The sequence below is a fragment of the Notolepis coatsorum genome (assembly GCF_963971535.1).
Source record: "Notolepis coatsorum genome assembly, chromosome: 8".
Classification (NCBI taxonomy): Eukaryota; Metazoa; Chordata; class Actinopteri; order Aulopiformes; family Paralepididae; genus Notolepis; species Notolepis coatsorum.
In genome coordinates, this window is record NC_140172.1 from 127,341,083 (window position 1) to 127,364,191 (window position 23,109).

The 23,109-nt window shown below is 43.1% G+C and overlaps 2 protein-coding genes across 2 annotated transcripts in view; both read right to left on the reverse strand.

The window, feature by feature from the left end:
- Positions 1–4,975, reverse strand: part of LOC311233556 (putative E3 ubiquitin-protein ligase HERC3) — a gene marked incomplete at both ends in the record, with an annotated part of 55,108 nt that extends 50,133 nt beyond the window's left edge. The window contains one exon of the mRNA XM_084320524.1: positions 4,966–4,975. Coding sequence (XP_084176650.1) covers positions 4,966–4,975 — 10 coding nt within the window. The remainder of the gene's footprint in view (positions 1–4,965) is intronic.
- The window catches only part of LOC311233256 (putative E3 ubiquitin-protein ligase HERC3), a 55,330-nt gene continuing 36,559 nt past the window's right edge, over positions 4,339–23,109 (reverse strand). Inside the window, exons 16-24 of the mRNA XM_084320193.1 lie at positions 19,448–19,534; positions 19,221–19,346; positions 17,995–18,135; positions 8,845–9,011; positions 8,692–8,758; positions 8,119–8,177; positions 7,836–8,019; positions 7,583–7,682; positions 4,339–5,237 (exon numbers count right to left, since the gene is read on the reverse strand). Of these exons, the coding sequence (XP_084176319.1) occupies positions 5,023–5,237; positions 7,583–7,682; positions 7,836–8,019; positions 8,119–8,177; positions 8,692–8,758; positions 8,845–9,011; positions 17,995–18,135; positions 19,221–19,346; positions 19,448–19,534 (1,146 nt within the window). The 3' untranslated portion in view covers positions 4,339–5,022. The remainder of the gene's footprint in view (positions 5,238–7,582; positions 7,683–7,835; positions 8,020–8,118; positions 8,178–8,691; positions 8,759–8,844; positions 9,012–17,994; positions 18,136–19,220; positions 19,347–19,447; positions 19,535–23,109) is intronic.

Genomic DNA, 23,109 nt, shown 5'->3' on the forward strand with positions numbered 1-23,109 from the left:
AGACTATACTGTGTGTATTGGCTGTTGTGTGACAACCTATTTTACCCTTGGGGATCAATAAAGAATCTATATCTATCTATCCAGGGTTAGGGGTTTGATTGCCCCCCTGGCTGGAAATGTATGCAGTCATTCCAGCACTTGAGTGGTGGTAACATTAGAAATTGAAAAGTACTATAGAAATGTAGTCATCCATCTATCTATCTATCTATCTATCTATCTATCTATCTATCTATCTATCTATCTATCTATCTATCTATCTATATCTCTATATCTATCTATCGAGCATGAGCTATCTAGTCAGCGTCAACTTTGGATTTGCTTTTGGATAACTGCGCTTTTGACAAATAGATATTATCTTCTACCGGTATAGATTAATACAGATTCCCAAAGGGTCCTGTATTAGGGCTATTTTTGACTGCCCTGCACTTGTTGCCGTTGTGGTGATTTTGATGTGGTTCTTAATGGTTTTAATTGAATTGTGTGCTCTGATGCAACCAATTTGTTCTCATTGAGGGCAATGGCCTAGCGCCAGGGGAGTGGTTGCAGACTGGGACATCAGTGACCCCATGGCCTTTCCTGTAGTGCCACCATCAGGCCAAATTGAGAACAAGATATCTCGAAAAGTAATGGCCGGAATATCATATAATTTGCTGTGCACATTCATGACCCCAGGATTTTCAAGTGAGCCCTGACCTGTTAGTCATACAGTCACACATCTTCTGTGAATATTCATGACCCCTCGAGGGAGAAACTTGTTGAATTTTGTGACTTTGTGACTTTTCTTCTAACACCACCATTATGGATGTTATGTATAGCCTGGGTCTGTTGAGACTGGCAATATCAAAACTTTTCTTTCTGTCATCTACTCACTAAAATGTTGCATGTGAAAGTAACAGCAAAGTGGGGAGATTGTTATGCCTTGGTGGAGGTCTGCACTCTGAGTGCATTCTTCTAATTCCATAGGCGAAGTAGGCATCCACTACCTCTCCTGCTGTAGGTCTACCAACACAGGTATCCATGTAGAGCAGGGGTTCTCAACCTTTCTGCTGCCAAGGCACCCCTGTGTTCAATAAAATATTCCAGGGCACCCCTACATACGATAAAGACTTTTCCGGTCCTGTCTTTTTTGCTACAATGATGACAAAAGTGCTTGCTTTCAAAATAATGTTTATTTAAGAAACCGGGAAACACATTTGTGTGTATATGCCTATATAATGCATTATTAACAGGTGTTTCAGGTCTAAATGGCTTAGTACTGTTGACATTACACTGCTTGTAGTAGTAAATCAAATAGCATATTTCTTTAAATAAAATTACAGAAAAGTATCACTAAAGTGCCATCTGTTGCAGCTGCACACTTTTCTATAAAAATAGCATATTTGGATAAGTGTGACCATTTCTCAAAAACAGAAAATCATGTATTTTTTTTAAATACAGAAAAGGATCACCAAGTTACCATTTCTCAAAAAATATAAATAAATACAGAAAATAAGCACTCGTTCACTCAGTGGACATTTCTAGCTCAATGCGAGGTCTGCTGCTTCTGGCTAATAATACGGTCAATACGCGGGGAGATCTTTGACAAGGCAACACGCGGCTCAAGGCTCAACTTGGAAAAGCCAGCTTCACACAGATATGTGGTGCTGAATGGTATTGAATGGTATCAACACCTTAACTGCTGCATCATGAGATACTTGGTACTCAGCACCACACTCTGAAACTAGCTCTCCAGTAGCCCCTTTCGTGACTGCGGTTTGCAAGCCTGGGGCTTTTGTGACCGCAGTCACTTGTTTATGTGATGCCACCACTTTAGAAAATACCAACCAAGCGTGATCGGGGGGCTCGGGGTGTGTAAAAAATATATCAGATATGAATTTCAAAGATACCCAGCGTACAATATGGGTTTAACACAGCTTTACGGTGGGGTCTGGAAGCTCGGAGTTGCTAATAAACAGTTTAAAACATTGTTAGGAAAAAAAGGTGGTACTCACAACTAGGGCTGCAACGATTAGTCGACATAATCGACGACGTCGATTATAAAAAATCGTAGACGAGAAATTGTTGCGTCGATTAGTCATTTTTTTTTTTTTTTGTGCACTACCTATCTTTGTGAGAGTGGCTTCTCAGGGTTCCAGACAACATCATAACATGATGATCCCATAGCAAATTTTGGACATTGAAAACATTGTTCCCCTGCAGGAGATGATGATCAGACTAAACACACAATACATTACACACGCACTCCTCTCACTCACACAGCGATCAGAGTAAGACACACACATACACACTCCTCTCACTCACACACAGCGATCAGAGTAAGACACACACACATACACACTCCTCTCTCTCTCACACAGCGATCAGAGTAAGGCACACACACATTCACACTCCTCTCACTCACACACAGCGATCAGAGTAAGACACACACACATACACAAATTACACAGTACACACCTCTCACTCACACAGCGATCAGAGTAAGACACACACAAATTACACAGTACACACACTCCTCTCACTCACACAGCGATCAGAGTAAGACACACACACATTCACACTCCTCTCACTCACACACAGCGATCAGAGTAAGACACACACACATACACAAATTACACAGTACACACCTCTCACTCACACAGCGATCAGAGTAAGACACACACACATTACACAGTACACACACTCCTCTCACTCACACAGCGATCAGAGTAAGACACACACACATACACACACGGACTCCTCTCACACACAGCAAACAAAAGTTATTTAAAGTACACTTCCACTTTAATTTGTATTATTTAATTTATTTATCTTGTTATGAGTGATTGCTGTATTGTTCTTCAAATACATTTTCATTTAAAGGGGCTTAAAGATCCAAATTCAAATGTTTCATGAGTCATTATTTTAATTTGCTATGGGATCATCATGTTATGATGTTGTTGTTTGGTCCTGACAAGAGTCTCAAAGTCTGGGGTGATGGTAGACGAGCAACTCTGAGGTCATGCTCAATGTCCAATCTGTTCCTCTGCTCTGTCTTCAGCTGGACCAGAGCTGAGAAGCCACTTTCACAAAGATAGGTAATTAAAAAAAAAAAAAAAAAAATCCTTTTTTTTTGTTGTTGTTTACATTGGTTTTCGATTAGTCGACTAATCGAAAAAATAATCGGCAGATTAGTCGACTACCAAATTAGTCATTAGTTGCAGCCCTACTCACAACGAACTCTGGCAAGATGGCGTCTTCTTCTTCTGCAACTTTTTTTGTTGCATGCCTGGTGCGTCCAGCAATCACTGCGCTCCCTATCCCCAAAAAAGTTGCAGAAGAAGAAGACGCCATCTTGCCAGAGTTCGTTGTGAGTACCACTTTTTTTCCTAACAATGTTTTAAACTGTTCATTAGCAACTCCGAGCTTCCAGACCCCACCGTAAAGCTGTGTTAAACCCATATTGTACGCTGGGTATCTTTGAAATTCATATCTGATATATTTTTGACACACCCGAGCCCCCCGATCACGCTTGGTTGGTATTTTCTAAAGTGGTGGCGTCACATAAACAAGTGACTGCGGTCACAAAAGCCCCAGGCTTGCAAACCGCAGTCACGAAAGTGGCTAGCTCTCCAGGTGGTATCAGATGAGATTTCAATGAGTTCGTCCAAGAGTTTGGATGGAGATGTGTCAGGAAACTTTGTCTCAATGTTGTCTGTAAAGTTTTTTTTTATCCAGAGTAACTTGGTGATCCTTTTCTGTGTTTTATTAAATAATGATTTTCAGATTTTGAGAAATGGTCAAACTTATCCAAATATGGTATTTTCATGGAAAACAGTGCAGCTGCAACAGATAGCACTTTAGTGATAATTTTCTGTAATCCAAAAAGAAGTAAAAAAATATATATATATAAATAAATTTAATCTCAAGGCACCCCTGGCAGCTCTCTGCGGGTGCCGCGGCACCCCTGTTGAGAACCGCTGATTGTAAAGGATGGCTTTTGTCCTCCAGTATCGGTTTGATTTGTATTAGACATCACCTTCAAGTAATAGGCAGCCACAGATTTCACACACAATGGTATAATTCATCACAGTTAAAAGACAAAAATGTAAACGACTAAACAAAAATAAAAGGCATTCTAATCCAAAATAGGCATTATAATGTACAAAAACATTGAGAAATACACACAAACAACATACTGTAATAATAATGATAAATGTGTAACGGCAAATTTTAATGTTCCAATGTCCTGTTTTACCTTGCACGTTACTTCACAGGTATAGGGTATGGGAGTGATCCTACGCAGTAGACACAGCAACACACACAGATGGATGTCCAGTCGTGATTCCAGGTTTAGGTGTATTTATTGCTTGAAGTTTCAGTTGTACATTCCATTAATGCCAGTGTGGGTTCTGTAGGGATTATCTGTTATTCTGTATTTAGTCTGTAATTAGTCTCCTGAGCTGCTGGTAAGAACGGTGTGCTCCTCACTACCTGTGTCCTGACTAATTACTGCACCTGTGACCCGCTAAAATTTAAATACATTACCAGTGCTGTCTAATCTAAAGGCCGCCACCAGGTGTCCAATAATAATATTACAAATAATAAATAATATCCCACCATCATAATGGCTCCTACATAATGAGTAGCCTACACAATACCAATATATATCCCATACTAGACACTCTACACCTGTTGTATAGCTGCTATATGCTTTGTGTTAGCAGCCTTGCTTGGGCTTCTAGAAGAACAATACAGCTACTCGCTCTCTCACTTTGAAGACATTTACACAATATAACAAAAAAGTCAAAAGAACAACTCCATTAAAACTGACCATACCATTGAGTTATTCACACAATGGAACAAAAAACAGTGACCAAGCAAGTGACCTGAGCCATTAAAAATGAACAAAAAGCAAGTCTGTAATAAAAAATTAAAAAATGTCAGTGGCTTACTCAGAATATGGGAAATAAGTAACCCTTCCCATACCTCCTAACATCCTCAGATTACCCTTTTCAGGTATGGTGACGATAATGAGGTGAACCTTCAGGTTTTCCCAATCACATCACAATAGGTGATGGCGTGAACAAGTCTCTCCCGAAGCACGTGGACACTGCTGTATATGGGGAGCTGCAGGACATTGAAGCAGGTCTCTGCCTCTGGGTAGTGTTCATCTGGATCAAGCTTGGGAAGGACCTTGATCGTCACTCGCAGTCTGGACAGGCGCCCTCTCGGCAGCCTCTCCGTTCCAGTCAGAAAGGCTGGAAGAAGAACACAAAAGCCACATTTTGACCAACATTTGCCTGAACCTTTAGTCCCAGAAATTACATTTTACGGTACTTTTCTTTCCTTCAGCCCATTGTTGTCTGCGTTTCCACTGCAATATAAAGATCCACAAAGATTAAGCAAATTAGTCCCCTGATGTGTGAAAAAGGTCTCTAGGCATTTCAGTGTCTCACTAGAACAGGAAAGGACAGGGGCGGTTAGGTGGCGTAGCGGAGATTGCGTTCGTCACCAACCCCGGGGTTGTCACCAGCTTGGCTGGCCGCTCACACTAATACAATTGGCTGTATTAGAGGGTGGGAGAAGCTGGCGGGGTGGGTCCGGGTCGTTGTAAACAGCGACTCCTACAGTTCGGTCGGGGCCTGCTAAGCGCGGATAGGACCTGAGTGGGATAGTGTGATCCTTCCACACGCTACGCCCTCTCAGGGAGGATCCGCGCTGCCAGGTGAAAAGAAGCGGTTGATTGGCTGGACGTGTGTCGGAGGAAGCATGTGATAGCCTCCACTCTCCCAGATGATCTGACTGTGGGGGGTAAGTGCGCAGCGACCAGGAAGGGGATTGGGAATTGGCATACGACTAACATTGGGATGGGAGAAAATCGGAGGAAAATGGAGGGGGAAAAAGATCAATAAAGAAAAAAAATAACAGGAAAGGACAATTTTCTCTGATCAGATCTTCATGATCACCGCTAAATGAACAGAACAGTGTTCCCGGCATACTCTTTTGCCTTATATTGATCCTTGCATTGAACAGGAATGTGCAACAGACCACTTAATGCACTGGCAACGAATCCAGATGCCTAGTAATAGGCAATAGTGATCTTTAAACGCTTGAGCTACAAACCGGCTTAGTTCATACAATCTTGTTGTAACTAAGAGATTTGCTAGAAAGAAATCAGTTTTGTGCATAGATCATTAGATTTATCAGCTTATAATATGCATTTCATGTTCAAATTTCCTGGTTGAAAGCAGATGACATTGGCGAAATGGACGTTAAATGTCTCATTAAATAATTGAGCTACAAATTTAGGACTGTTCTGACAGCACAATATAAAAATATTCGCTTGTGAGAATTTACTTGTGTTATTCCTGTGCCCAAGAACAGTTCAGTCAATATCTGTGGCCATTCTCTTCTAAACCTGGAAATAAAAGAGAGAAACCTCAAATTGTGTGATCAATCAAATTGTGTCACCTGGATGTACTTATGAATCCAAGGCTGCTCCATAGACAATGAACGGGCCACTGATTTTGTTAGTTCTCACACTTAAATGAGGTTTATTTAAAATAAAATAAAATCTTATTTGCGTGTTATAGCTCACATAAACATTTCATGGGCCCCCGAAGTTATTGTCTATGGAGCAACCCTGAATTATACATCCAGGTGACATCAGAAATTGTGCATGTTCACAAAAACGGACTGAGTGGTTCTGGGGGGCATGGGTAGGGTATGTGAATTCTTAGAATGGATGGCATTCCCTGTCATTGGAAGAATTTACTATTTTCTATGGCTGTCGTGATCTCTAAGCCATGAGTTTAAAATTAGGGCTATCGCGTTAATTAGATTAATTAATTACACAGCAAATTATCGCGTTATGAAAATTAACTCAAAAAAACAATATATATATATATCTCATTCATTCCATAAGAACGTAGAATATACATTTACAGACTTTTTTTATTTTTAAATGGTCCATTTGCATGTTCTTGTTATCTGATTCTAGGGACATCTATGGATCTCAGGGAATGTATTCCCATGTGTCAGAAATAATGTGTATGTTACTAGGCTTGAGTAAATTGTAATGAACCAAATGAGAATATCAATTCAATTAAATTTTTTTTTTATCTTTGACTGAATAACACCATGCTAAAATTGACCAGACCTGAAAAATCTAAGCAAATGAATAAATGAAAGATGATTAAACAGAAGGTTTTGTAGATACAGTACTGAATTCTGCCATCCGGACACATGCAATTTGAAATATGATTATAGAATATAGAATATCAGGCCTAAAATGGTTATGCGATTAAAATGCGATTAATTAGATTAATTAATTACAAATCCTGTAATTAATTAGATTACAAAAATGTAATCGCCTGACAGCACTATTTAGAATATAACTATATGAATAATACAAGAATTAAAGATGGACAAGAAATATTTTCCTTTTACCTATCTTAGACCTATCTTCTCAAGCCCACCCTATTTTCTTGATCCTCCAATCACAACTGTTGCTTCCCTCCAGACAAACAAAGTTTGCTTGAGATAGGTCAATTACACAACGTGACAAAAGAAGACCCTGCATATTGCATTGTTTTGCGCTTACTGAGGAAACTCTTCTTTTGCTCCTCAGAGAACTCTGTGAAGACGACCCAGAAGTTCTGGACGACCTCATCTGTGGACGTGTAGCCTTGATATTTGGCATTCTGTCAGAAAAAGAAAGATGAAAATGTAATTTAAGTATGAATGACAGTGCTTTCTGCCCCTGGTTTCTCACACACCTCTGTTATGACATTGCAGAGAATCTGGGTATCTAAAAAATAAAACATCTGTAGCTGATTTCAGCGTATGAACTTCACCTCTCTCAGCTCCTTCCACTCAAAGTGTCCATCGCCATGGAGAAGTGTCATTAGTTCATCAGGGTGGAACATTCTCCATGCTTGTGAGGGACAGCCGTCCAAAAAGCCTCTCTCAAACTCCTCAAACTGATGTTGCACTGACTTGTTGAACACCATATCAACATAAAGGTCAACATATGTCTGCCTGTGTGTGACACAGAAGACCCATGCTTTATCATCAGCATTTCCATGATATTCTGCAACTGACATCACAATCATAAACAAATTGTATTGTTAGACATACCTATTGACCTTTGTTACTGGGATATTCACTCCATCTGGTAGCAGTTCTTGACCTCGAGACTAAAAAAAAATGGAAGAGATCAATTTGAATAATTGTATCCATTGGAATTATTATTACAGTATTATAATACACATCCTGTAGAAGCCAAAACCGACATATTAGACGTTGTATTATTATGGTGTTGTATTTATGTTTGAACACTAGGGGGCACACCACCTCTATTATAAGAGATCTTGCTAATCAGTGCGATTTATGCACCTGCGGAGGATTCACGCTTTCAAACCTGTTTTCATTGTTGGAATTTCTTACCTAACAAACAACTGACAACTGTTCCGTTAACCATCATCATCTTTCCCGTGGACAATAAACCCTGCAAATTACATCAGAAGCAGCCTGGACATTCCACTTTATCAACCATCCACAACTTTGTTAACGGAGTAAGAAATTATCTAAGTGGGTGCATCGTGACACTTGTCAATACATTTGGGGAGTGACAAGCGGCCACTACACATCCATTGGATCTAAGTACTGAAAACTAGAATTACTCTGTTACTTCTGAGCATCAACTCTTACCCAACCGAAATCCAACTCCATTTCTTCTACAACCTCCTCTTCATATCTCAACAGCTGTTGTAAACCCCTGATTATGGAAAATAGGTGTTATTAGGAAACCTCATTGAAATATACTACAATGACATGATGATTTAGCTAGTAGAATATAATTACTCTGCTTCTGTTGGTGACATGTCCTTCAGGTCGTCCAGTCCTGGCCTCAAACCCAGGAGTTTCTTGAAAAGCCCGATAGGGAAGAGGAGGTTGAGTAGGCATCGGTTATAGAGTGCCATCCCACAGAGCACCCCCAGCAGGTAGAACTCATCAGTCATGCTGCACTCCTGTGGGCATGACAAGAGATTAAAAGACTGTCAGATTTGGGCTGTAACAAAATGCATACAGTATAATTAGATATACAATATTAGATATATAATGTATATTCTTACAATGTTTTTACTATATCAGGAAAGTTATATGTAAAAGAAAGTAGCTCATGATAGAACAAGTTTGTGCTAAATTATTTCTTCTTTGAAGAAGTATATGGATGAGAAGGATAATATCTTGCTAGTTTGACATGAAATGTAATACTAATTTGTAAATGTATAGTTACCTATAACGTAAGGTTATCCTATAACCCTAGTTATATGAGTATAGCGAGCGCTCTGCTCTATTTGGAACTATCCCTTTATCCACTCTAATAATGAATAAACTTTCTCCACATGCACACACCTATTTACCTCCGCCTGGCCACACCCACATCCGCTCCTACATAAGCAGGGTCGTGGCCACACAATCAGCTCCTTCCCAAGTCTTTCACCACCGAAGGCAAAGACCATGGGGTCCTCAGTGAGTCAGAGCAGAGCGCTCGCTATACTCATATAACTAGGGTTATAGGATAACCTTATGTTATAGATCGTATAGCTTTACGTTCTGCTCTATTTGGAACACAGGAGCTGAGCAGAGCGAAAAGCTCGACAGATGTACCCGCTGAGGCCCCCTACAACCATCAGAACCGGGGAGGACCCGAGCCCCCCGGTCCTCCCTAGAGGAGGATGGGAGGGAATCGGATCCGGGTTTAGTACCTCAAACGCACAGGGTGAGCAGACCGTGGGACTTGCCTTCGTTCAGAAGGACCCCCGACCACTCGGGCGTGCATCCCACACGCCACCAGGGAACGGACGGGAAGCAAAACACCCCCGTCACAGCCCCCAACATCACAGGGTGAAGGTCAAGAACCCAACCCTGTGGCAAGGCTGCAGCAGCGGAGCGTGGAGGAGGTCCCAGCCCTAGGACAACCTGAGAGCTAGGACCCCCTGAAAAAAAGGGCCTGGTGAGGCCAATGAGGCCGCAACATCGGGAACCCACCAGACGGTCACTGGTGACATCACCCCCCACATCGCCAGCGTATCGGACAAGGCCCAAATCAAGAGCAGGCCCTTCCCCCTTGGCATGCCGCTCTGAAGCACTCTTCAAGAGGCTATCCCCCCACAACACTGCAGGGCCAGCCGGCGTGCCGGGGAGACAACCCCCAAGGAGGTTGATCCCTCAATCCAGGCGACAGGCCCCAAGAGCAGAACTCGACCTGTGCCTGGAGCACTGCGGACTAGACAGGCGCCTAAAGGGTCTACTGCGAGAACAGTATCCCGGCGGAAGGGGCGTTCGGTATACTGTGCACCATGTCATAACCTCCACAAACCCGACCCCCCAATCCAGCGGGGTCGAGGTTCAAAGAAGAGGCTGACACAATTGGCAGACGTCATGAAAGATGCGGGGGCAGCCCAGCGCTCCACATTTGCTTTCAGTTTAGCTGGTCGTCCGTACTAATACACATTGGCCGTATTAGGGGGTGGGGAACTGATGGGTGGGGATCGGGCGTTGTGGACAGCGACTCCTACAGGTCGGTTGGTGCGCCTGCGCAGTAGAATCAGGAAGTGTCAGGGGCAGCGTGAGCCTCCCACGCGTTACTCCTCGCCACTGAGAGATCGAGCTGCGCAGGTGAAAAGATGCGACTACTGTTACCTCAAGTACCGGAGGGGACTTGTGCTATGTATGACTTAGTCCACATTGCAGCCGGCTTGTGGGAGGCAAGAAACAGCGTTCGTGACAGGGGAGGGTTGAATTGGATGATACGAAATTGGGATGGGAGAAAATATAGAAAATGGGAGAAAAAGTGGATAAAAAAAAAGAAAGATGCGGGGGCATACTCTCGGGCAGACGGGGTCAAGCCCGGCCTCAACCCGAGAGTCGACTCTGCTACCAACACACCGGAGAACCAACCACCCCCCTATGTTTAGTTTAACAGGAGGCGGTTGTTCCCTTAACCCACCAAGAAAACATAACTGTGCGTATACACAGGCTATACAAGCAGTACAAGTGTTTCAGTTTTCAAAGGATTAACACAGGCCAACAGGTCAACGAGAACGAGTACGGACCTGGGCCTGGCGGACCGGGACCTACACAGGGATGCCTAGAGGGGTTGACAGCAACCTCCTCGACAGCCCCCTCCCATCCCTCGCCCAGCAGGGGGAGGGAGGGGTGAAACAAATGGAGAAGGACCAGGCCCCCTAACACAGCGCAAGGTACGTATGGACCAAGCACGTCACTGTTAAGGGAAACTCGTAGTGGCATACACATGACACACACATCCACGACATCAATCCCCGTGACGCCCGGGCCGACCCGGCATTTTCTCCCCGTAAAAGTGCGCCCCGGCGGACAACGGGTTAACTGACCTGGTCCGGCGCAACCAGTCCCGTGTCCTAGTCACGGCGCCATCCCCAGTCCTAAGAGTGGGGTAGGTACGCGTGTCGATCCAAAACATCACAGAGGGCGCCACCAAGACGGTCAGTACGCGAATGCACTGCTCCTGGTGGCCCACCTCATGGGCGTGAGACCCCTCCGCCAATGTATTGATCTACTCAGTCATCTCCCCCCGGAGATGTACGTGAGCCGTCGAGTCTAACCTAGTGCACTGGCGCTCGGTAGAGATAAAATCTCCTTCCCAGCCGCCCGCATAAAAAACAGTTTCTATGAATTGGGCAACCAAGCCGCGCCAGCCCATAACGTGGTTCCACATTGAAAGCACCCAGGGCCAGCGCTATATGCACGTCGAGAACCCGAAAACACATCAATGGTGAATTCTAATAAGAAACACCAGACAACGTTCCCTCCATGCTGTCTGGGACGAGCAGCAGGAAACCCTGTCAATTCTGCTCTTTACACAAGAGGGGAAGACAGAAAATCCCCCAGAGAGACCTCTACGTGAGTAACAATTGAAAAAGATATATGTAACAATTGGGCCAAGTGACCAAAGGCCCAATACACACTTTAATAGAGAGCAGAGCAGAAAACAAACAGTTTTCACATGCAACGCATCATCCAACTTTGACAATGACGGCGGTCCGTAGCACAGAACCTGAAAAACTCACGGATGTCTCATGGCCAATAGAAAACGCGCCTAGTGACGTATTCCATGGCCGGGGAAATCCTGTGACCCACCCATCCTAATATGGAGTGGGACCAGGGAACCCCCCCCTTTCCCCTCCCTGTGACGCGCTGACCGCACAGTAGTGCACTGCAACCTTGCCCAGGCCCGACGGGGCCCGGCCCAGCGGGTTCGGGCTGGGTAGGGCTTTTTTTTTAATAAATAATTCAGGCTCGGCCGGGCCCGGGCACCGCCGTTTTTTTTTTTTTTTTTTTGCGTTTTCTTTTTTTATATATAACTAGGGTTATAGGATAACCTTCATTTTCCTTAAGATTCGTTTTCTCTTTTGCGCCAGAGAAACATTTGGATGTAATTACCGCAGCGCGCAGGGAGAACTCAGGGGACAAGTTCAACTCGATTGGTTGTGTTGGAATATAGCCAGTTGGCGAACGTTTTAATTTGTTCTTGGGATGTATGTCCGCGTTGCTGACGTCGTGGTGAGTGATGTTTATTATTTGCTGGGTCGCTATCTGTTTTGTTGTGCGTTTGTATAGTGACTGAGTAGGCTATTGTGTGTCGTGTGTGTGTGTCAAAGAAGATTCTATAGCCTTCAATACGTTTTACGAGGCTGATGTGTGAGTCAGTCTATAAGCGAGCACTGGGAGAGACGGCATTCTAATAAGAGCGAAACAGGCTATGTAAATGCTTCTTAGTTTTCAGCGTGATATGCGTTATTTAGGCAGACCTATTGGACATTTTCGTTTTTGTTTATTTATTAAGTTAATATATAAAGTGTTTAGAATATTTAAAACAAATACAAAAAAAAATTATATTTTAATAATAATAATTTTTTTCGGGTTTTCACGCGGGCTAGGGCTTAAAATATTATTTACAGTCAGGCTTATTTTCGGGCAGGGCCTGAAGTTCACGGGCTCGGGCAGGGCTCTGGCTTTATTTTAAGGCCCTTGCAGACCACTACCCCACAGCCCGACAGGGAGACTGAGGGACAGGAGGCCCAACCCCCTGGCCAATCAGTAAAGGGGGGAGGGGTTTATCAGTTCACCCCATATGACCCCTCACCCCTGATACGATGCAACAACAAAGCAGCGCCATGACACCAGTTGTTAGCATGCTACATGAAAGCGCATATACCTGTTAGGGTAATAGCTTTACATTCTGCACGCCAGCCACAGACGATAAACTCGTTTGTGTAAAAAACGGGTTTTATACAAGGCTTAGGCTCATGTGCGAAAACTTGCCACCTGCATTTTTATACCTTTACCCTAAAGTAAAGAAAAATCAACAGACTTAAAGAGAGGGTCCAAAGGACCTTGGTACAATAGCTATATATGTAGCCACTTCTGCAGGCTAACACTCAACCCAGCTGTGGACTCAATGCCACGTTTACGCAAACGTAGAACATGAACACACACAACCCCCTTCATACAATAAAAAATGCAAAAATTCACTCTTACTACTGCAAGAACGCCGTCTTTTATGACGAGAGAAGACATAAGTCCTCGACCAAGTGCTAGCTACAGGCCTTGCTAAGCTTCATACATAATAGCGACCAAAAAAACTATTTTCTGAGAGAACTGCCCCACTCCCTAAGCAAGAACACAACCCCAACAGTAGTTGAGGGTTTACATCGTATCCCCAAACACGTTTTGTAACAAAAAACAGTCCCTCACCAGGAGGGACCCTTTATTTAATAACAATCATATTTTTGGGGGGGGGGGGGGCAAACAGGGGAGTCACTAGCGTCGCCTGTCGTGTGCAGAACGCCGTTTGCCCCCACGGGAAGCCGGCCCGGAGGGACGGTCTTGCTGAGGAGCCTCCTGGTCACGTCGATCTGGCTGCAGCGGCACTTCCTCCACTCCTGGCCTTCTTCGCGGAAGGCCCAGCCTCTGCTGGCGTTGCCTCCTCCTCACGGCATCGGGTCGGGGAAAATGGGGCTGGAGCACGGAGCGCTCCTCCTCCATCTCCCTGCAGGCTGCTGTTATCTGCTGCATGGCCGACCCGAAAAGTCCAGCATCAGAGAGGGGGGCCGTGAGCAGTGGAATCCTCCTCTGGTCCGGCACCCGCGCCTGCTCCAGCCAAAGGTGGCGCTGGATGAGTGGCCAGGGCGCGCTCCTTCCCGGCGGCTATCGCCTGCAGCTGGGTCAGATGCAGGATGGCCCGCCATCAGCCCCGACATGTAGCGCGCCAGCTGCGCAATGTTGGAGGTTGCAGCCAGGCTCTGTGTCGAGGCGATGTACACCTGGTCACTCCATGAAGCCAACTGACTAGCCAACTTCCCCTGGGGAACTGGCTTTCTTAACGGCTCCCACACCATCTCGGGGCAAAGGATGGATGCCATCGGGCTATCAAGTCGAGGCACCCCGTCCTTTAGCCCCTGGACCAAACCCACCACCCGCGTGACTGGCACTTGGCGGGGGTAAGGCCAACGATGCGGGATATTACCTGTCCCCGTGCCACGTAAGCCTCCATTGCTGGGAAGAATGGGCAGACAACGCCCATCTCTCTCACAGGACGACGTTGCCAGAGATGACCTATCATGTCATCGGGAACAGGTGCCGGCAGTGGCTGCGGCCACGCCATTGGCGGCTGCGGCGGCCGCCATGAGCTCGGGGAACAAGGCAAGCAACTCCCGTTGCATACCTTCTTCCATGTCACTCGCATCCCTCGCGCACGGGAGGCTGCACTGGGCGCCATCGTCCGACGCGGCAGATAGCTGGGCATCTCGTCTCCGGGGTGGAGGTTTTAACCCAGTCCCAGAGTAAGAGGGTCCCCAGGGAGACGCAGCACTCCCTGCCACTCCCTGAAGGGGAGAGTGACACGTCTCCGCTGGGCCTTCGAACAAGAGAGCCCCCGCCCCCTCCATGTAATCCTCAGTCTCCATCGGATAAGGAGAAGAGGCGAGAGAACTCTCGCTCGGCTCCAGCACAACACTACCACCAGGCCGCTCACCCCCGCTGCTCGCCGTCTTACGACGAGAGCGAGCCGAGGCGAAGAGTCTGCGACGCAAATCCCCGGCCCCCAGAGGAACTGTCTGCCTATCGGCCGACTGCCCTCTGGCGGGGGAACCAGGGCCGGAACTCGGCCACCTCACGGGAGATGGGAGCTCAACAGCCCCTCTGCGAAGCACACTCTCCTCCGGGCGCCGCCCAGGCGCACCTGCTTGCCACGACCGTGGAACCAGAGAAGCCCCATGACGCACGGAGGACGCCGTGATAGTGAAGCGCTGGTGGAGGGTAGCGTTGTAGTCGTCTAGACCCTCCGATGGTGAAGACATTATCTCTTTGTTTTTTCGAAAAATAGCGAGAGAAAAAACAAAGATACAATGTCAACGTACTGTAGCTCCTCTCCAACAAACTACTTTGGCACTAAACTTAAAGTGGTGTATACAGACACTTTCGGTGGTGAAAGTAGGGAAGGAGCTGATTGTGTGGCCACGACCCCGCTTATGTAGGAGCGGATGTAGGTGTGGCCAGGCGGAGGTAAATAGGTGTGTGCATGTGGAGAAAGTTTATTCATTATTAGAGTGGATAAAGGGATAGTTCCAAATAGAGCAGAGCGTAAAGCTATACGATCTATAACCAGGTAACTCTAGTAATGGGCTGCCAAAAGTAGGGTCCGCGGGCCGAATTCTGCCCTCCCCAACATTATCTTTGGCCCTCCAAAGGGTTCCAAATAATTATATCTTCTATTTGACACTCACATTAAACCTAAGCCACTGTTGTTTACCTGTTACATTGATAAAATAATCAATGGCCAGTGCATTATCATGTAATACTAATTTGTAAATGTATAGTTACCTATAACCAGGTAACTAGTTGCTATAACCAGGTGTGAAACTTTAGGAACAAAGATACTCAGTATCCTTAAAGCGACAATGTGAATCACCAAAACGGTTCACTGAAATATGTTTCTGACAACATTTTAGACAACAAATAGGATATGAAATTGCTGGATCTTAATCCATATTTGATCTGCGATTAAGTGGCATCAAAATTATCAACTGAAAGGCAACAGACGTTCACTCGACGAAATAGTCACAACATGACCAGGAGGCTTAACAAGCCTCAAAAAGCCAATGAAAACAAGTGAGTTTTTAACCGCGACATAAAAATCTCTAGTGTCTGGGCAGACTATTCTACAACATGGAGACAGCCACCGCAAAAGCTTGGTCGCCTTTATTCTTTAGCCTAAACCTAAACCTTGGGACATCTAAAAGTAACTACATCGATGACTGGGGTGCGAGCATGGAGAAGTTCAGCTAGGTTCTGAGGGGCCAGACCATCTTAAGCCTGGAGCCCTATTTTCTGAAAATCCGCCTAAAATACATACAAGTCAAGTCAAGTCAAGAGTTTTAATTGTCACGGCATACAGGTATACAATGAAATGCGGCTGGTCTTGCATACCTAAGTAAATGGAATATTGCTCCACTTCTACAAGTCCATTTGCATATTCTTTATCTAGGGACATCTATGGACCCCAGTGAATGTATTCCCAGTGTCAGAAATATTGTGTCTATTACTAGGCTTGCTTAAATTGTGATGAAACAAAGGAGATATGAATTATGATTTTTCTTTGCATCTTTGACAGTGAATAACATCATGCTAAAAATGACCAGACATGAAGGACTGCCACTGATCCCGTTCAGTACCTTCTTGAGATCGTGTACAAATAATCTAAGGAAATGAATAAAGGGAAGATGATTAAACAGAAGGTTTTGTAGATACAGTACTGAATTCTCCCATCTGGACCAATGTAATTTGAAATATTATTATAGAATATAAAATAGCAGGCTTATAAATTACCTTATTATAGCCAATTCACATTGTGCCAAATCTTATATTTCAAATGCCCGAGTTCAATTTGGATTTAGTATCACCAGGCGTGCATAAGAACAGATAATGAAATCTACTGTATGTACAGTAGCCTTTTTATTTTTGCCAGGGTGCCACCATTTTGAAGATAATTTCAAATCTAATTGTTGCTACATGCTAAAAATAGGGAAGAGAAACTAACTGCGCTTCAATATATGCCAATAACGCTAAGTTTTGTGGTTTATTATTCCGAGTAATAAAAGAGATATTAAAAAAATTCATACAGAAGTAATTCGCTTGAAACCCCATAGAGGCCTTTGGGAAGTGTCGTTCGGAAAAATTCCAACGCTCATCGAAAGCTCTCGTGTCCTCTTCAAAATGGCAGCAAAAAAACTACAATTCCCGACATAAATTTTTTCCAAAATGGTCGACTGAACGTCGGAAAAAAACGCAGTAATCCAGTAACAATCCGGTAAAAAATGGCGGAGCTATGGACATTATACAAAAGTAACTGTACTTACAGTAGATTTCATTCAGTCTTTTCTGTCCTGTAATTGATTGATTGAAAACTTTATTAACATATTGCAGAATGGGTACAGTACAGTACAGCTCAATACACACAATAAGGAGATGCAGACCAGAGAAAGACTTTCGTCTTGTTTACATCAGGGTCCCCCATTTTCAATTCATCATAATATATGACATACACAACATCATTTATAGGCCTAATATTCTAGATTCATATTTCAAATTGCATGTGTCCGGATGGAAAAATTCAGTACTGTATCTACAAAAAACCCTGTAAATCATCTGCCCTTTGTTACTTTTCTTAGATTTCTAGTACACTTGATCTCAAGAAGGTGCTGAATGAGATCACTTTTGTCCCTAGATACCAAGAACATGCAAATGGACCTTGTAGAAGTGGAGCAATCTTCCATTTACTTAGGTATGTACTTTTAGGCAAATTTTCTGAAAATATGGCTAGGGCTTAAGAGGTTAAGAGTATTCAATAAAAATTGGAAACAGCAATATTAGAAAACAGGGTAACTTAGAAAATACAGCACATACATTTTGCGTGAACCAGGCCAGTCCGTCCTCGTTGACTGACAGTATCTGCGGCTCTGAGTTGAGAAGTTCTTTGCTGAGGAGGGTGAAAAACTCCAGTGACACACCACCATAATCTGCACCATCCTCCTCTTTGAATTTGACCTACAGTATAAATTTAAAAAGAAATTGGGTTATGTTTGTTTACTTTTTTTTTCTTTGTTTGTACTAAAGTGTGCAGTATAGGTCAAATATAGATGGGTGTCCCGATTGTAAATATGCTGAGGTTGATTTGAACTTTCTTTGATTGAGAACATGGGCGTTTAATAATGAAACACCTTGGGGGAACTTGCTCAACTTGCTCTCTCCAGCCCAAAGCTGATCTGTCCTTCCAGCAAACCCTTTACTCTAGTCTAGTGAGTCGTCAGTTTGACTTGTAAAATAGGAACTGGACAACCTAGCCGTAAAAGCTTGCATGACCAGGACCCCTCTCCCTTTCTCGCATTGCTTAGTTTGAAAGTAAAACTCTTAATTGTGAGGTTGTAGTCTTAAAAATAATTAAACAATAACAGATGCGAGCAGGCCAAGTTAATGGTTTAAATGAGTCATGTCACAATGTTTGTCTGATAAGCAATAGCGATAGCTTGAATACCCGTGTAAAGTTATAAATCTATGAGAACTACACGTGACGACACATGACCTAAAATAAATCTTTCACAAAGTGCTGCTCTGAAAGGTCCAATAGGAGTTAAGAGACCTTGAATGGAGAAAATAAAAACTTTCCACATTAGCATGGTTGCAAGTATGATATTTTCATCTGTTTGTTCATTGTCGTTTATATCGCTCACCTAACTAATATGTCCTGTTGTTCTGATTGAGATCACACTAGCTTTTTACCCCTGCGTTGTGTTCATACATTTGCACGGGCGTAGCCTGGCATGGACACCTATCTGTAAACAGTCTAGTAACACCATTGTTGACATTGAAAACAGCTGACAATGTAATGCTAAACTCAATATGATAGGAGTATCATAAGTTGCCCATGTGTACATAGGCCCATATTGTGTTATGGTTTAGAAACATTGAAATGGTCTGTTGGTGTGGACATTAATGTAATTCTGTATAGCAAAGAACGGTCTGTATGCTCTATTATATATTGGCAATACAAAATGAAAAGCAAGCAAGAGAGAAGAGAAGGACTTCCAAGAATCCTATTTAGTAAAATAATGAAAATGATAAACAAAATTAACCGTTATGGGCACTTTAAGGAAGCAGGAACGTTCTCGCAGGCAATGGAGGGTATCATGTAATAGTGTTTCACGTCCCACAATCATGTGATTGCTGAAAAAGATGCCAAGGCCTTCCAGATCAGCAGCCTGATAGAAAAATAACACAGACGCATACTGTAGTAAGTATAAAAATTATCAATTTGTCCAAAAGAGTTCACAGAGAGTAGACTTTTTTAAAAGGTACTTACTTTAAATCCGTTGTCAAACTCCCACAATTTATATTTGGCTTCTGTATCTAAGATACAGGGATATTTCATCAGGAAATAAATCCTATCCTGTGAGGAAGAATGAATTAAAGAAATTAAGGTTAAGTGATATAATGGAAACAAGGGCTGGGCAATATATACATTTTTTATTGTTGATTGTCTATATCATCTAGGGCAGTGGTTCTCAACTGGTCTAGCCTCGGGACCCAACATTTTCCTTAGTCATTAAGTTGCGACCCAAATTTTTTAACCACTATGATTTATTTTTAAAAATGTATATATTTGCAGTAATACGCAATCTTTCATGCACTGTTAAAAACATGAAATAAACACAAAAAAGTGCAACAAAAGTGCAACTAGGGCTAAAAACCCAATGAAATAAAATAATAATAAATAATATATGCTTCTTAGGAGATTTCTTAGCTTAACATAACATACCTAAGTTTGGGGGAACTAGTGGGATAACTGGGGTTGCAACAAAAGTGCAACTAGGCCTAAAAACCCAATGAAATAAAATAATAATAAATAATATGCTTCTTAGCGGATTTCTTAGCTTAACATAACAGACCTAAGTTTGGGGGAACTAATGGGATAACTGGGGTTGCAACAAAAGTGCAACTAGGGCTAAAAACCCAATGAAATAAAATAAAATAATAATAATAAATAATTATGCTTCTTAGCAGACTTCTTAGCTTAACATAACAGACCTAAGTTTGGGGGAACTAATGGGATAACTGGGGTTGCAACAAAAGTGCAACTAGGGCTAAAAACCCAATGAAATAAAATAATAATAAATAATATGCTTCTTAGCAGATTTCTTAGCTTAACATAACAGACCTAAGTTTGGGGGAACTAATGGGCTAACTGGGGTTGCAACAAAAGTGCAACTATAGGGATAAAAACACAATGAAATAAAATAATAATAATAATAATAATTAGACAATTCCGCGCGGGGGAAATTGTGAAAGTGTGGGTGACGCCTGTGCACCGCCGGCCAACGGGGGAGAGGGTCTCTCGCGAGTCTCTATGACAAACGGTTCAAAGGATACAAAAAGGGGGCGTGGCCTAAGGACCGGGGGAGTGGTCAACATAGACCAATGAAAGAGGATATCCCTACTGAGTGCAACGACACAACCCGCAAGTCACATAGCACACTATTACACTATTACACACTATTACACTATTACACACTATTACACACTATTACACACTATTACACACTATTACACTATAACACTATTACACACTATTACACTATTACACACTATAACACTATTACACACTATTACACTATTACACACTATTGCACTGTTACACTATTACACACGATTACACTATTACACTATTACACTATTACACACTATTACACACTATTACACTATTACACACTATTACACTATTACACACTATTACACTATTACCGTTTAAAGTCGATTCGTAGCCAGACGGTGCGGTGAAACTTTTACGAGTTCGAAGACCGCTGTTGCCATAGGCAAGCCGCTCGTTTTGATACCTTTCACGTGTATGGGGCGCGAACGCTCTGGCACGAGCGGTGTTTGCAAATTCGGTGGATCTCGCACTCTAAATTGCAATGCATTTCCGAAATTTTACCGTTTAAAGTCGATTCGTAGCCAGACGGTGCGGTGAAACTTTACGAGTTCGAAGACCGCTGTTGCCATAGGCAAGCCGCTCGTTTTGATACCTTTCACGTGTATGGGGCGCGAACGCTCTGGCACGAGCGGTGTTTGCAAAATCGGTGGATCTCGCACTCTAAATTGCAATGCATTTCCGAAATTTTACCGTTTAAAGTCGATTCGTAGCCAGACGGTGCGGTGAAACTTTACGAGTTCGGAGACCGCTGTTGCCATAGGCAAGCCGCTCGTTTTGATACCTTTCACGTGTATGGGGCGCGAACGCTCTGGCACGAGTGGTGTTTGCAAAATCGGTGGAATAAAGAAAGAATAAAAAGAGTGACAAGAACTATAGTGTGGGTGGCAACCTGGCTTCGCCAGGTCACCCACACTAATAATAATAATAATAATAATAATAATAATAATAATAATAATAATAATAATAATAATAATAATAATAATAATAATAATAATAATAATAATAATAATAAATAATATATCCTTCTTAGCAGACTTCTCAGCTTAACATCCCAGGGAACTAATGGGATAACTGGGGATGTTGTTTGCTCCTGACAAGAGTCTCAAAGTCTGGGGTGATGGTAGACAAAGCAACTCCGAGGTCATGCTCAATGTCCAATCTGTTCCTCTGCTTTGTCTTCAGCTGGACCAGAGCTGAGAAGCCACTTTCACAAGGATAGGTAGTGTGAAAAAAAAAAAATATATATATATATATATATATATATTTACTTTTTCTTTTTTTTACACACACATCCGCGACCCACTCAAAATGGCCCGCGACCCACCAGTTGAGAAACACTGATCTAGAGGGTTATGTTGTGGAATCGTGATACAGTTTTGTATAGGCCCACTGCTACAAAGCAAATATTTAATCAGATTTCTCATGTATGAATGTATTACCATCGATTGGATTAGATTATAAACATGTTATTTATTTCCATACCTACCAAATATTGTGATATAATTAGATTAGATTCACTTTATTGTGGGTGGCTAAGTGGCGCAGTGGGCAAGGCGCTCGCCACTAACGCAGGAGATGCTGGGTTCGAGCCCAGCTCTCGGCGTTGCCAGCTTGGCTGGTCGTTCATACTAATACAATTGGCAGTATTAGGGGGTGGGAAGCTGGTGGGTGGGGATCGGACGTTGTGGACAGCGACTCCTACAGGTCGGTTGGTGCGCCTGCGCAGCAGAATCAGGAAGCAACGGGGGCGGCGTGTCCCTCCCACGCAGACCCTCGCCGCTGAGAGATTGCGCTGTGCAGGTGAAAAGATGCGACGGCTGCCTCCTCGTGTACCGGAGGGGACACGTGATGCAAGGCTTCGTCCACATTGCAGCCGACCAGTGGGAGGCATGGCCTAACAACGTTCGAGACAGGGGAGGGGTAGAATTAGACAATACGAAATTGGGGAAGGGAGAAAAATAGAAAATGGGGAGAAAAAGTAAAAAAAAAAAAAAATCACTTTATTTTCATTACACAGTACAAGACAGTGCAACGAGATTGTGTACGTCCAACCAGGATGTGACAATCAACAGTCAGTTGCAATATAAGACACATTATAAATAAGAATTTACAGTAAAGTGCAATGGTTAGCACAAAAAATATTCAAAACAGGACTCTAAATTACATATTAATGATATTGAAATTAAACAGGTGTCACATGCTAAATTCTTAGGTGTCATTGTTAATGAAGGCCTTACATGGAAAAATCATATTGAGCTAGTTTGCAAAAAAGTTATGAAATCATATGGCATTATTAGAAGGATTTATTCTCTTGTGAATCGCTCCTGTCTTTTGACACTTTATTATAGTTTGATATACCCATATTTATCATATTGTAATATTATTTGGGCCAGTACTTTTCCTACTTCTCTTCATAAACTTTTTATATTGCAAAAGAAATTCATAAGGCTTGCCACTTTTCCTCTGAACCATCTGCTCCTCTTTTTAAGCAACTTAAAATACTATCAATCTTTGATATTAATACCAGATGTGTA